At 36.8% G+C, this 14,434-nt stretch overlaps 1 protein-coding gene and 1 pseudogene across 1 annotated transcript; both read left to right on the top strand.

The window, feature by feature from the left end:
- The first annotated feature begins 662 nt into the window (after window positions 1–662).
- Window positions 663–3,908, top strand: LOC137715678 (phenylalanine N-monooxygenase CYP79D16 pseudogene; annotated as a pseudogene).
- Window positions 3,909–7,882: 3,974 nt separating this feature from the next.
- Window positions 7,883–11,067, top strand: LOC137716055 (U2 small nuclear ribonucleoprotein B''). The gene is made up of 5 exons (XM_068455448.2): window positions 7,883–8,257; window positions 9,061–9,233; window positions 9,649–9,742; window positions 10,376–10,455; window positions 10,592–11,067. Exons 1-5 carry the CDS (start codon window positions 8,185–8,187, stop codon window positions 10,868–10,870), a joined length of 699 nt encoding a protein of 232 aa, XP_068311549.1. The 5' UTR covers window positions 7,883–8,184; the 3' UTR covers window positions 10,871–11,067.
- The last annotated feature ends 3,367 nt before the right edge of the window (window positions 11,068–14,434 follow it).

Genomic DNA, 14,434 nt, shown 5'->3' with positions numbered 1-14,434 from the left:
GTCAGTAAATTTGGTCAGTTTTGACACATTGTGGGTGTATCTGTGAAGCTTTAATTAATACTTGAGCTAGACAATGTGTGCTGTTGAAGTGAATCCAAGCGGTTAGATTGTTTGGCAACATTGGTCTAGTGGGGTTTGGTTACATTAATAGGACGACTACCTATATATGTGAATCTTGATTTAATTATTGCATGAGTTGTGTGGACAATCTGTATGAAATGCATTGGCCTTCTTCTCTGGTTTACACTGACTTAGGAGTTGCTTGAGGGCGCGGAGTAGAATATAATAAGTTATACTTGATTCAAAAACAGTTATATTAAATTTGATGAATGGTGAGTCAATGAACCTAATATATATTTAGTTCATCATTTCATTCTGCCATATGTTTCACGAGCCACAATAATGTGAATGAGTGGATTTGTTATCATGATTTTGAAGAAAATGATTATCGTTTTTCTCTTTTCGGTTCGCCATAAATTAAATCAGCTCTCCCAGATAATTGTTTCTTAGGGCACGATGAATGTACTTACCAGTTTAATTCCACACCACATAAAGGAAAGAAACATATGGGAGCTGCATGTATATTTTTAGTTATATCCAAGAAATGTGCAGTTCCTGCTCATTTTCGTAGCAGTGAACAATATTTAATCACATCCGTGCCCATGAAACATATGGGAACCGACCGAAAAGCAAAGCAAACATATGGGGAGCAGAAGAGGGAAAATGTGAAACATATGGGAAGCATATTTTTGCAGCACGTAGTTGTATGCATAACATGTATAAAAGCATGCTGGCGATGCATGAACAACACGTTGCAGCAGTTTCTGAACATGAAAAATCAATTTTGTTCAATTTCTGAAATATGGCAAGGTAGTTGGATAGTATTTTACAAGGCAGGAAGTGCAGCCGGGCACTTGGCATATCCATCTGCATCTAGGAGACGGAGGAGAACGAAGAAGATGGGACAGAAAGTGCAACAAATTATCATACCAATCATACCCTTTTTATATTGTATTAAAAACGAAAAATATTCAAGGTATATAATTGATTTTTTCTCGTAAAATATATAAAGAGTCTTAGTATAATACAATAATATACCAGAAGAGTCTATAAAACCTATTTAAACATGTGTTACTGGAAATCATTGCCGTGTTAATTACAAGTTACGAACAAAATAGCAATAGGATTAGTCAGAAAAAAAAAAATAGCAATAGGTTAGGATCAAGATAAAAGGTTGTGTGAAAGAAAGTGTCCACCGAAAGTTAAAAAAAAAAAAAAAAAAAAAAAACACAAAAAAGCTCAATTATGTTAACTTTTTTTAATTCTTAACTTTAAACTTTTAAACTTTTAAACTTTTATTATATTTAGTTATTTTATAAGATGTAGATGATTGGCATCCCACATATATAACTTTTTTTATTTAAGAAACCAATACAAAAGTGTATCTTATGCTGACAAAGCGGCTCTCCTTAAAATATGTCTTACTAGTGTTTTCTTTTTAATAGTTTATTTAAATTTTATAGCTCAATTGGTTTATAGTGTTGTCTGAAATCTTAAATTCAAATCTCCTAATGTATCAAAAGGAAAAATTGCAAATATTCAGTTCAATATAAATATTTGGGTCAGATGATTTAAGTGAATGCACGCGAAATCTTAAACAATCAAGATACAATCTTCACGTCGCGTCCAGTTAGCATTTCCACTTTTCGTATCACCAAGGGGTACAAAACTGCGGTTATGGTGCCCTTTGGAGAACAATGGAGGAAAATGAGGAAGGTGATCACAAGTGAATTGCTTTCTCCAATGAGGCACAAGTAGGGTTGAAGAGGCCGATCAAATCGTCAAGTATGTGTACAACCAGTGCAACAACAATGAAGGTGGTGGCATTGTAAATTTGAGACTTGCCACTCAACATTATTGTGCAAATGTGATTAAGAAAATGGTTCTCAACAAGAGGTACTTTGGGGAGGAAATGGAGGATGGTGGGCCTGGTTTGGAGGAACAAAAGTATTTAGAAAAATGTATTTACAATGCTTAACTACATCTATTCATTTTCTCCATCCGATTACATCCCATGCTTGAGAGGGCTTGATTTGGATGGCCATGAGAAGATTATCAAGGATGCCATAAAAAATACAAGGAAACACCAAGACCCATTAATTGAAGAGAGGTTTCGTCAATATCAGAAACTTGGCGGTAACAAGGAATCACAAGACCTGCTTGACATTCTTATTTCTCTGAAAGACAAGAATGGTGAACCCTTGCTTTCATTAGAAGAAATCAAAGCTCAAGTAAATGTAAGTCTCTCTCTGTGTTTTTACATGTGATTTAGGTATATATATCATGCACAAATGCAAAAGTAAGGTGTTATTGAGACAAACAAAATTACTACATTTTCAGTAAAGTAAAATTCACATATTATTAATAGCAGGATCATCATAATTAATAATGTATTAACAAGTGTTTTATTTTTGCGTGTTCAAATAATTTTATTGGTTTACATATATATTAAGAGTTGATGCGAAGGAATCTCGATACTATTGACAACTGTAAGAAGAGCAAAAAAATTAGGGTTTTGAGCAATTTTATTTGGACATGCAAATCATTCTTCCCGTTCTTCAAAAATTTATTTATGAATAAACCGAGTCACGTGACATTTTGGGCAATTTCGTACCAATATTTTAGAGCTAGTACCAATAAGTCGCATCAGTAGTTTGTACAATTTCCTTTTTCAAAGATATCCAAATATTCTAAGGATCCCGGTTATACAACAAGATCATCGGAAAAGTATGATTCATTTTGTGGAGATCTTAAGGATTTTCATATCTTAATCGTTTATCGGACATTGTGCGATTAATTTTCATCAGGTAATATTTGTGTTTAATTTTAAATAGAAAAAAAATCAAATGATTTATAACCGCACAATGTATGATAAATGACTAAGATGTGAAGATCCCAAAGATTCCAACAATTTAAATCCGGGATCCAAATCAGAAATCATCTCCTCATATTGTCATACATTTTGATCGTGCTAGTGACTGAAAGCAACTGCATTATCTACTAATTGATCAAGAAATTAACGTGTATATTTGTTGTGTGGATATAGGAACTAATAATGGCAGCAGTGGATAATCCCTCAAATGCTGCTGAATGGGCAATTGCAGAGATGATAAATCAACCCGAACTCTTTGAGAAAGCAACTCAAGAACTTGATGCTGTGGTCGGAAGGAACAGACAAGTTCAAGAGTCGGATTTGTCGCAACTCAACTTCGTAAAGGCCTGCGCCAGAGAAGCCTTCCGCCTCCACCCAGTGGCACCGTTCAATGTTCCCCACGTATCCATGGCCGACACCACCGTCGGAGACTACTTCATCCCCAGGGGTAGCCACGTGATTCACAGCCGAGTCGGACTTGGCTGTAACCCTACAGTTTGAGACGAGCCCTTCCAGTTCAAGCCCGAGCGGCACCTCAAGGACGACGGGTCCGGGGTGGTGCTCACCGAATCGGAGCTGCGGTTCATTTCGTTCAGCACGGGGATGCGAGGCTGCTTAGCGAGTACACTCGGCACTGCCATGACCGTCATGCTGTTTGCTAGGCTTCTGCATGGGTTTACATGGCACGTGCCGCCCACTGAGTCGAGGATCGAACTCACCGAGTCAAATAACGATCTCTTACTCGCGAAGCCACTGCTTGCATACGCAAAGCCACGTTTGCCTGCTCATGTTTACCAAACAAAATGAGTTGAATCGGGTCAGGAGAATCTGTCTTCTTCGGCTGCAAGATTTTTTTTTTCCCTAAATTCGGCATGCATGATTTGATTAGGCTTAAATAAGTGGAAGAAATCTTATAACATCTTGTATTAAACTAAACAATGTTCAGTATATATGTAATGAGGGAGTTTGCACAATTACCCACCAAAGTACTTATAGGGGTGTGCAAATTTACCGCTCAGTTTTTCTTTTTCAAATGTGTCACATAGACTATTCTCCATGTAGTAATGTGGCATATTCCTCTTTGTGTTAAAATTAGTCACGTGTGCATTTTTTTTAAAGGATATTATGTTCCTTCTATCGTTGCCATAAAAAAGGATATTATATATGCTCCTTTCAACCTATCTTTCTCCCATAAAGTGTTCAAGAAAATCACCGAAATGTTCCAAATTGTAAGTTACCATTTCATAAATGTGGAGACGAGTTTAAGAATTTGAAAGGCCTGCTGCCGTTTAGAGACTTCGATTAAGTTTGCTCGTCTCAACATATATAGCTGAGGCCATGTTAAAGTCCAGCTTTTTTGAGTTCATACATGTTGAATTGATGCAACAGAGAGATGCATGGCTCCCAAAGAAAAAGTGAGAAACAGAGAAAGTGAGAGATAGAGAGAAGTGAGAGGAGAGGTAATGCATATATGTTCAACTGACACTTTATTTATAGATAAGCAAATTCTACCACTACCTCCGCAACAGATATCAAGACTCATATATCTATATTACCTGTGTATGTATTTTAGTAGTATTTCTCTTCATTTGTAAGTGATCGATTTTTGTCAAAGATGATTTCGGACCACATTATTATGGTTAGTTCATTGTGAGATTTAGTCCACTCTCTTACCCCTTAGTATAGATAATATCCTTTGTTTAACAATAAAATCTTAAAAAAATAAAAATCAATTTGTTCTACATAAATAACATTAATTAAAATAGGCATGTAAAACAAAATGACAAATGAGAACCATAGCTATTAATTATCCTCATCAGCTGACTATGGTAAGTTTTTAACATATAAAGATGGTAAAAATTTGAATGCCTTTGCCTACAAGGATAATATTTGTGCTAGCTCCTCTGATGAGGGAATGAACATATCCCACTCCTTCGAATAACATATTTTCATCGTATAAACTTCATAATTCGAATCGTTCATATTTTTAATCTTCATTTGAAAATTATCTAAAAAAATTATTCTAATTGGAGATTATTTAGTCATCCAAATGTATCAAATAAACGGATAATTCATCATGAATATATTACTTGGTACTTACAATGTTGGTTTGTTCTATACATTTGAATGACTAAACAATCTATGATTTAAATGATTTTTTTGTAAGGATGATCTTCAAATGAACATTAAGAAATTGAGTGGTTCCGATTAAAGATTAAGAAATGCGCATTCCTGATATATTCTTCCTAAGATATTCTCATGCTATTTTATTTTTTTGTCAAATGATAGATTTGTTAGATTAAATGTTAGATTAGAGAGCTAACAGAGTTCGAATCCACGCCATGGTGTAAGGGCAACACTCCTCTCCACCATTATGGTAGAGAGTCACTTGCATTCTCATGCTATCGGGTTGATATAAACCTTTTTATATATTTTTCTCCCACTACTCTAGAATTCAAATAAAGAAAGTCGAAGACGGGGGCAAAACCGGTGATGGATAGGTTGAAAACTACTAATTAAGGTTCCCTAGCCACCTGCATTCCTAGCCATGAAGACGTATATAATTGTTGTGTGGATGCAGGAACTAATAATGCTAGCAGTGGACAATCCCTCAAATGCTGCTGAATGGGCAATTGCAGAGATGATAAATCAACCCTAACTCTTTGAGAAAGCAACACAAGAACTTGATGCTGTGGTCGGAAGGAACAGACAAGTTCAAGAGTCGGATTTGTCGCAGCTCAACTTCGTAAAGGCCTGCGCCAGAGAAGCCTTCCGCCTCCACCCGGTGGCACCGTTCAATGTGCCCCACGTGTCCATGGCCGACACCACCGTCGGAGATTACTTCATCCCCAAGGTTAGCCACGTGATTCTCAGCCGAGTTGGGCTTGAGCGTAACCGTAAAGTTTGGAACGAGCCTCTCAAGTTCAAGCCGGAGCGGCACCTCAAGGACGACGGGTCCGGGGTGGTGCTCACCGAGTCGGAGTTGTGATTCATTTCGTTCAGCACGGGAATGCGGGGCTGCGTTGCGAGTAGACTCGGCACTGCCATGACCGTCATGTTGTTTGCTCGGCTTCTTCATGGGTTCAGTTGGCACGTGCCGCCTACTGAGTCGATCATTGAACGCACCGAGTCACAAAACGACCTCTTACTCGCTAAGCCACTTCTTGCGTATGCGAAGCCGCGTTTGGCAGCTCACGTATACAATACGGGAAACTGAATAAATTTGGCCACAGATTGTATTTTGGTTCATTTGGCATTCGAGATTTGATTGGATCGATAAAAATAAGTGGAACACATTCATACCCCATTTTGTATTGAATTAAATTATGCAATCCATTTTTTCAAGATATAAATTACTCTCTCTCTCTCTCTCTCTCTCTCTCTCTCTCTCTCTCTCTCTCTCTCTCTCTCTCTCTAGTCTCTACCATGCTAAGCTTGTACATTATTTATGGTTTATATAAAAACCTCGCCTTTTAGCCCCAAGTTAACTTCATATCAGCATAAAGAAGCTGAATATTTTTTTAGTACAACGATATATTTTTACATTAAAGGGAGGAGGGAGTTCAGTTAAGCTACACACTACGAGATTCAAACCTAAAGCCTCTACCTTATAAGTGAAGAAAAATATCATCAGACCGTAGTACTGAGTGACATAGAAGGCTGATATTAAACCATGGTGGCCTTAAAAATGGATGCAATAATGCAGGGCAAGTGAAAAGTTTTTAACAAAAAAATTTTCACTAAAAGATAAATAACAATATTTACCGGTAGAGTAATGCTAGATAGATCGAATTTGCAAACTATGTGATGTATCACTAATAGAGATAAACGCGTTAATCAATTTTTAAGTAATAATCCAACCATTAACAATCACGTCATATAATCTACAAAATTTAGTTTAAATAGTTGGTCTCTTCCTTACTAGTATTAGTTACAGAGAAGCATTTGTAGGCATATCCACAGAATATTTCATTCAGTGCAACTCATGTTCTGATGACCGCTGTCAAGTTTTATTTTGGAAGAATGCATATTACAATGATCAATATGCAGAGACAAATGAAGTCTTATATATAAAACTATAGGGATATTAGATTGAATATGATTCAGTCCAAAGTTGAGATTGAACAATCCATTGATTATTAGGCCTAGTTTGGCGTGTAGGAATCGATAAATGATTAGCTCACTAAATATTGACATTTTTCTTCTATACGTAGAGTCTAAAAAAATTAATGGTTTGGGTCTTGCATATAGGAAATAATAGATTTTGTAACGGTAAAACTTTACTAACATTGTAGCCGGACCCAAAATTATGATTTAGAAAGTGATGTAGGGTGCAGCGAACAAAATCGAAATAAAATGAAATAGAATGATAGATAGGTGTAAAAGGAAACTATAGACAAGGTCCACTCCAAGTGCAAGGAGAGACTTGAAAACCCTATAAAATGAAATGGAATCATATCTTTATCATAAAGTATTTGGACATTGTCTCGGATAGAAGCTTGGTGAAATAGACATGTCCGTGAAGATGTGAACTACATGCACTTGGACATAAAAGACCTCATCAAGCTTTATTGTTCCCTGGGGTTGGCTTTGGGCCTTTCCTATGCAACTACGTGGAAGGCGAAGAAGGCCCCCTTCCCAACTACCCCCGGGGGGGGGGGGGGGGTGCCATCAATGAGATATCATTTTGAAAGAGCTAGCATTCTAATCTTGTATATGGACCTACATGAACTAGTTGAAATATCATTTTGAAAGAGCTAGCATTCTAATCTTGTATATGGACCTACATGAACTAGTTGAAGTACGAATCCTCCCAGTATATTTCAATTGAGATAATGACAAATCATTTCACCTTTTTAGTTTAACTTTAAGGGGTTCTCAAAAAAAATAATGAAAAATATTATTCCTAGAGTTGAAGACTAGAAGAATGTAAAAACCAATGCTTCCATTGAAACATTGTTTTCGAGTGCATTTGTATGTGGGATAGGAAGACGGTTTGTACAAAAAGGTAAGGAACCGGCTTATTAGGAGCAAGGCCCAATATTTGACCCAAAAAAAGAGCAAGGCCCCCAATAACCTCAAATGCGTAAAGAAATCTTATGGCCCAATGGTAGCCATGAACATCTTCTAGGGCTCAGATCCGATTCGTCACTGAGTCTCTCGCTTCTCTTTCATCTCCCTCCCACACAAATCAAAGCTCTGCGCTCTCTCTCTGTCTCTCTGTCTCTCTCTCTCTGTCTCTCTGCGCGACCATGCTTTCAGGGGACATTCCGCCTAACCAAACTATATACATCAAGAACCTCAACGAGAAAATCAAAAAAGAAGGTAACTCAATCTTCGCCCTATCCCTTCTTCCATTTGTTTGGTTGCCGAGAAAATCACAAAAGAAAGAAACTACAGGAAAACAAAATGTTGGGTCTTTAATTCGTACTAATAATCTCACCATAGTAATTTCTAGTACGCAAAATTTAAGCTTTTTTTATTTTTTTATTTTATATATAATATTTGAATTTTAAGTTCTCTTAGCACAAGTTGGCGTTTAGGGTTTAGTTTAAATTGGTGAGTGGAAGCTCAGAAGCTAGGGCATTGTGAATTTAGTGCAAACTGGGAATAGTTGGTGATTGAGAAATTGGTTGCAGATTGAATTGCATGCTTAAATTTACTCGGGTTGAATTTGATTGATGAGTGTAAAAGGAGGGGTTTAGATTTTACCATTTGAATTACATGGTATATTTAATTCTTAAGGGATTTGAAGATTTTCAATTTCATTTCATCAAGTTTATTACTTGTAGAGTCTCATTAGATAGTTTATATGAAGAATTAATTCACAATTTCATCTTCTGAATCCGCCAAACCAAGATGCAGCATCAGACAATTTTGTGTTTGTAAAATGATTCTGGTTCACTGGGGGGCTTTTATGGATCATAAATTGAGAAAGCGACGTTATGTAGGCAAGAGAGTAATCACAATTTTGTTATCTATATTGGTCTCACATCTTGCTTTGGTGTTTTGCATCCGAATTTTGAAATGTCTAGCATGAAAAGATGTTTTTTTTTACTACTTTTGGGGATAAGCTTTCGTATATTTTATTTTTGTCAGTTAATAGTGGCATTCTTTTTACTTTGCAGAATTGAAGAGGTCCCTCTATTGCTTATTCTCTCAATATGGCAGGATTTTGGATGTTGTTGCCTTGAAGACACCCAGGCTTAGGGGGCAAGCATGGGTTGCATTTCTAGAAGTAGCTTCTGCTAGTAATGCTGTGCGGCAGATGCAAAACTTTCCGTTTTATGATAAACCCATGGTGAGTGAGTCTAAAATTGAATAAGCCCAGTTGGTAGCGTATTGCATATATGTTGGACATGCTTGTTACTTATCCAAATTCTGTAACCATGTTAAGCTTTCCTGCCTATACTATGTTCTTCCTTATTTTCTCAAAATTTAGCTCTAAATGTATGCGTGTTCATCGTTGAGGATGATTTTGCTTTAAGCTTGTGGATGAAGACCGTATAAAGATGAAGTTATTGGTACCTGAAAGTTTATTTTGAAAGTAAATAACCTATGTACGGAACAACAGTGTGTTCACTTTAAATGTTACATGCACTCTGTTCCTTTGTTTTTTCTCAAATGAAGGTGTTTGATTACACTATTGTGATATTCACATCCACTAACTTTTCTTAGTTTAAAATGTTAATATGAGCACAATTTATTTGGTGCAGCGGATTCAATACGCCAAAACAAAGTCAGATTGCATTGCTGAAGCAGAAGGAACCTTAGCTCCAAAAGAAAAGAAAAGGAAGCAGGAAGACAAAGGTGACTGAAACTTTCTTTGCAGTTATGAATAACCTTGAAGTTTGTATAAAATATTTCATAACTTTTGTTAAAACTAGTAATGATATGCATTAACCATCGCTATAGCATATGAATGTAAGGATCACAATGAATCAAATAACTGGCCTTATATGTTCCTGAGGATCTTCAGAACACTATGTTTCCAATTGAACCATTAGGGCATATGACATTGCTTCCACTTGAACCGCTAGAACCTACTGGGTATGTGCGTACTAATAGTAAGAAAAAGTAGTATTGTTGTGATAGTTTGAGATTCATTCTGGGTATTAAAGTACTGCCTTACTTTGTTTGGCCGCATGTCTAGAAAATTTTGATAGAATGCATTTGACTCATTTGGGTTTCTCTGGCCTCTAGGTGCAGGAACATCACTGCATTATTCAAAGCATTCATTTTTCCCTGGACTTGGGGAAATTAAGATAACATTTGATTTACCCCTTTTTCTTAAGTATATAGTAAGGTCTATTTAGGTTGCTATAATTACAAGGTGGCTCATACAGAAAATCAACTTTCGGTTTATTTAGAAAAAAATGCTTGCTCAAATTAGATTGTTTAATACCATGTGTTTTATGTTTTGAAATGAATCTGTTGATTCAGCTGAAAGAAAGCGGCGAGGTGATGAAGGGCAACAATATGCAACCGAAAATGGTGCAGCTGCTGAAAACGGAGGCAGGACGGTAAGTGTTTCCGATATGAACACAGTTGTGCGATGCTATTTGATGCACTTCTTGTGCAATGCAGTTTGATCCACTTCTTTGTCAACTACCACACTGAATGGTGGATTTATTTTAATTCTCTGCATATCGTCAACAGGCCCCGTCCCGCCATGGTAACTCGAATGCACAGGAAGCTGCAGCTCCAAACAATATCCTGTTCATTGAGAATTTGCCTCACGAAACTACCAGTGATATGCTGGAATTGCTCTTCAAACAGTTTGCAGGGTTTAGGGAAGTCAGGATGATTGATGCGAAGCCAGGCATTGCCTTTGTAGAGTATGAAGATGACATTCAGTCATCGGTCGCCATGCAGGCCCTTCAAGGCTTCAAGGTCACCCCTCAAAACGCCATCGCTATCACTTTTGCCAAGAAGTAACTGAAAATTACGGATCCTCTTCTCTGTAGTCGAATGTTGTTTCGTTGCAGATATGTAATAGTTGAATAGTTGTTAATCTTACTGTACTCGTGCTGATCCCCAAGAAACTGAATGCAGAGGCAATTTATCCCATGTTTGGATTCATATGTAATTGGAGTATTGAACCTAAATACGAGAGAACTGGGTTTTGTTGAGAAGCACACATCTTAATAGCTGAGATATTCCACCACTTCAACCACCAAGAACCATCTGATTGTGCTTAAATCGGTTGGTTATGCATGTGCCAGTGGTTCCCGACTTAAGTGACCCACGGCATGTTCGTGTATGCACGGGCGGTTTCTGACCATTGATCGAGTGTGTTGTGCAGATCAATGGTCAGAAATCGTCATGCCACTGAACAGAGCTTGGCTTGAGGAGAGATTTTTCATTGTGACCGTCACACGAGGTGGTACATCATGTGTTTTCATATAAATGGTGGGTTATATGTGTTAAAAGGTTAATAACTTAAAAATTAAAATTTTTCACCATTTACATAAAAACACGTGGTGTACCATCCGTGTTCCCATCACAACTAAAAATTTCTCTGGCTTGAGAACCAACGGGTTCCACTTTCATGCGTTTTTTTTGTTTTTTTGGATCGTTGGTTGCATGTCACTCATAGGGTCATAAATTGTGTCTGGTATTATGTAGAAACTTGTTTTCTGGTTTTGAAACATTTTGCCATCTGGATAGGAATGGATGATTGGTAGTCACAAAGATGTTTTATGGTAGCAAAGGGGAACAAATCAAACGCCCAAAAAGACTAGATAAATTCAAGAAGTAGGATTTTCTTCTCTTATAATCTCTCTTCCCTTTCATCTTCTTCTATTTAATTGGTTGCGATTACATTACGTCTACATCTTATTTTGAAATTTTTTATATAGAGAATATGTGACATCCCACATCGCCCAGGGGAGTGATCCTTATATGTATATTCCCATCCTTACCTAGCACGAGGCCTTTTGGGAGCTCACTGGTTTCGGGTTCCGTAGGAACTCCGAAGTTAAGCGAGAAGGGGGCTAGAGCAATCCCACGATGGGTGACCCACTGGGAAGTTGCTCGTGAGTTCCCAAAAACAAAACCGTGAGGGAATGGTAAGCCCAAAGCGGACAATATCGTGCTACGGTGGTGGAGTCGGGCCCGGGAAGTGATCCGCCCCGGGTCGGGATGTGACAAATTGGTATCAGAGCCTAACCCTGGTCGCGTGTGTGCCGACGAGGACGTCGGGCCCCTAAGGGGGGTGGATTGTGACATCCCACATCGCCCAGGGGAGTGATCCTTATATGTATTTCCCCTCTCTACCTAGCACGAGGTCTTTTCGGAGCTCACTGGCTTCAGGTTCCGTAGGAACTCCGAAGTTAAGTGAGAAGGGGGCTAGAGCAATCCCACGATGGGTGACCCACTGGGAAGTTGCTCGTGAGTTCCCAAAAACAAAACCGTGAGGGAATGGTAAGCCCAAAGCGGACAATATCGTGCTATGGTGGTGGAGTCGGGCCCGGGAAGTGATCCGCCCCGGGTCGGGATGTGACAGAATAAGACAAAAAATAAAGTGTGAGAGGAGGAGATAATAATAGAAAGGGAAAGAATTCTACTTCTAAATTGAAACCCTAATCTTAGAACACAAAACCCACCATTAGAGACGGAAACACATACTGATTAGTATCGGAAATAATGTGGGGCCACTAGCAGCTACTTGGCAACTAATGACCCCAATAGGTTTTAAAATCCCCCTTTGAAATTTAGGAAAACTAATAAAAATGGTTTGAAAACTTTGAGTTTTAACGATAAGGACAAAATAAAGGGTAAAGTGAATAGTACCAAGTTTGACTTTTTAGTGTAAAAATGTAGTTTTTTGTTAAAGTAAACAGTATCGTAGACTTTTCCTTAAAACTCTCTTTAAATTTTATTTGATCCTAACCAAGGCAAATGAAAAAGGATACCTTTAAGTAATATTTTTTTAATTGGCACAAGCCAAAACCCCTTACATTATGTTTGGAAGAGGAAAATAAACTTGGAATTTAGATTAAAGTCAGAATTTATAAATTGACATACATAAATTCTCTTATTTGGATTCATAAGCATAGAAATTTAGAATTTCCACGTGGAAAAAACTTGGAATTGGGACCTCTAATTCCCAAGTTTAAATTCCATGTAAATGAGTGTCATTTTCCAATTTTTATGATTGAGAGTTTAAAAATAAAAAATTTCATATTCAATTCCATTGTTTTTAAGGTTAACCAAACAGGAAAATTCACAAATTCTAGAAAATAAAATCTTGTCATTTTAATTTCCATCATTTTAAAATTTCTTAGTAATTTTAAATTTTTTCATCCAAACATAGTGTTAGTGTATTTTCAAGTCAAATTCTTATTAATTTTACTTGTTTCAACTGCTTCCGTTGAAAGAGCTTGGTGATGAATATTGTGAATAAATCACATCGTAATATGATGAGAGATTAATAGTTGAATGATAACTTTATTGTATACATTGAGAAAGATGTTTTGATTCTATTGATAATGATGTTGTGATACGACATTTTTATAATATGAGAACACACCCTGCAAATTATATATGAAAGCATACTCGAATTTTGGAAGTTTCTCTTCCATGACCCTTTCGTTGAAAAATGAAATCGTAATAGGGCTAATGATCGAATTTCCAAGATGCATGATGAGAAAATTTGCAAGTGTCCTCCATTAGTTCGACAATGCCCCCAACTAGTTTGCCAATACCCTCGACTTTGAACCCCAACCCAGAATATGAAGGGGTGTAACTGTACTCAGGATATTTTGGTTTATTCAAGTGTGATTTTGGTATATTTAAAATATTTATAAAAAAGTTACTCAGTACTACAGTTTAGTAATATTCATTTTCGCTTAGAAGTGAAAGGTCTCAGGTTCAAATCTCGTGAATGGTGAATTCGATACCAAGTTAGGTTGCCCATTGTGTGGCTTAGCCAAACTCCCCCTCCCTTTTAGTGTAAAAATATCGACATACTAATATATATATATATATATTAATTATAAGAAAAAATAACATTTTCTAAATTAAGGGTGAAATTTTGGCTGAAAACGATAAAAATTCCTATTTTTTGCGTTATGTGACTTTTGTCTAGCATCTCGTACTAAAACTAAAAGACTTAATTTTTGGTAAATAAAAATTAAGAAAATACCAAGAGACATTATCATGATGAAGAGTTTGTTTGGAAGTACTTTTAAATGACTGAAAAAATGTTTTTAGAAAGAAAGTTTTTGAGTTTCAAAGTGCTTCTTCAATAAAACATTTAAGTGCATTTTCAGAATTCACTTGTGTGTTTACTAAAAGTTGATTTAAAAAATATTTTCACCAAAAATGCTTTCATCAATTATTTTAAAAGTACTTCTAAATTAGTCCTTATTTGTTGTCGTCCCGATGCATTTTTCCCCCTTCATATCGGTCTTCTTCCATTCCATTATTTCGTTTGGGTTTCGGAAGGACAACGGCATAACTACAAGTTGAGATATACAAGAGGACCACAACGTATTA

Source organism: Pyrus communis, chromosome 3, assembly GCF_041283825.1.
Source record: "Pyrus communis isolate YQ-2024b chromosome 3, ASM4128382v1, whole genome shotgun sequence".
NCBI lineage: Eukaryota > Viridiplantae > Streptophyta > Magnoliopsida > Rosales > Rosaceae > Pyrus > Pyrus communis.
The sequence above is the reverse complement of the archived record's forward strand: the minus strand, read 5'-3'. Positions and strand labels throughout refer to the sequence as shown.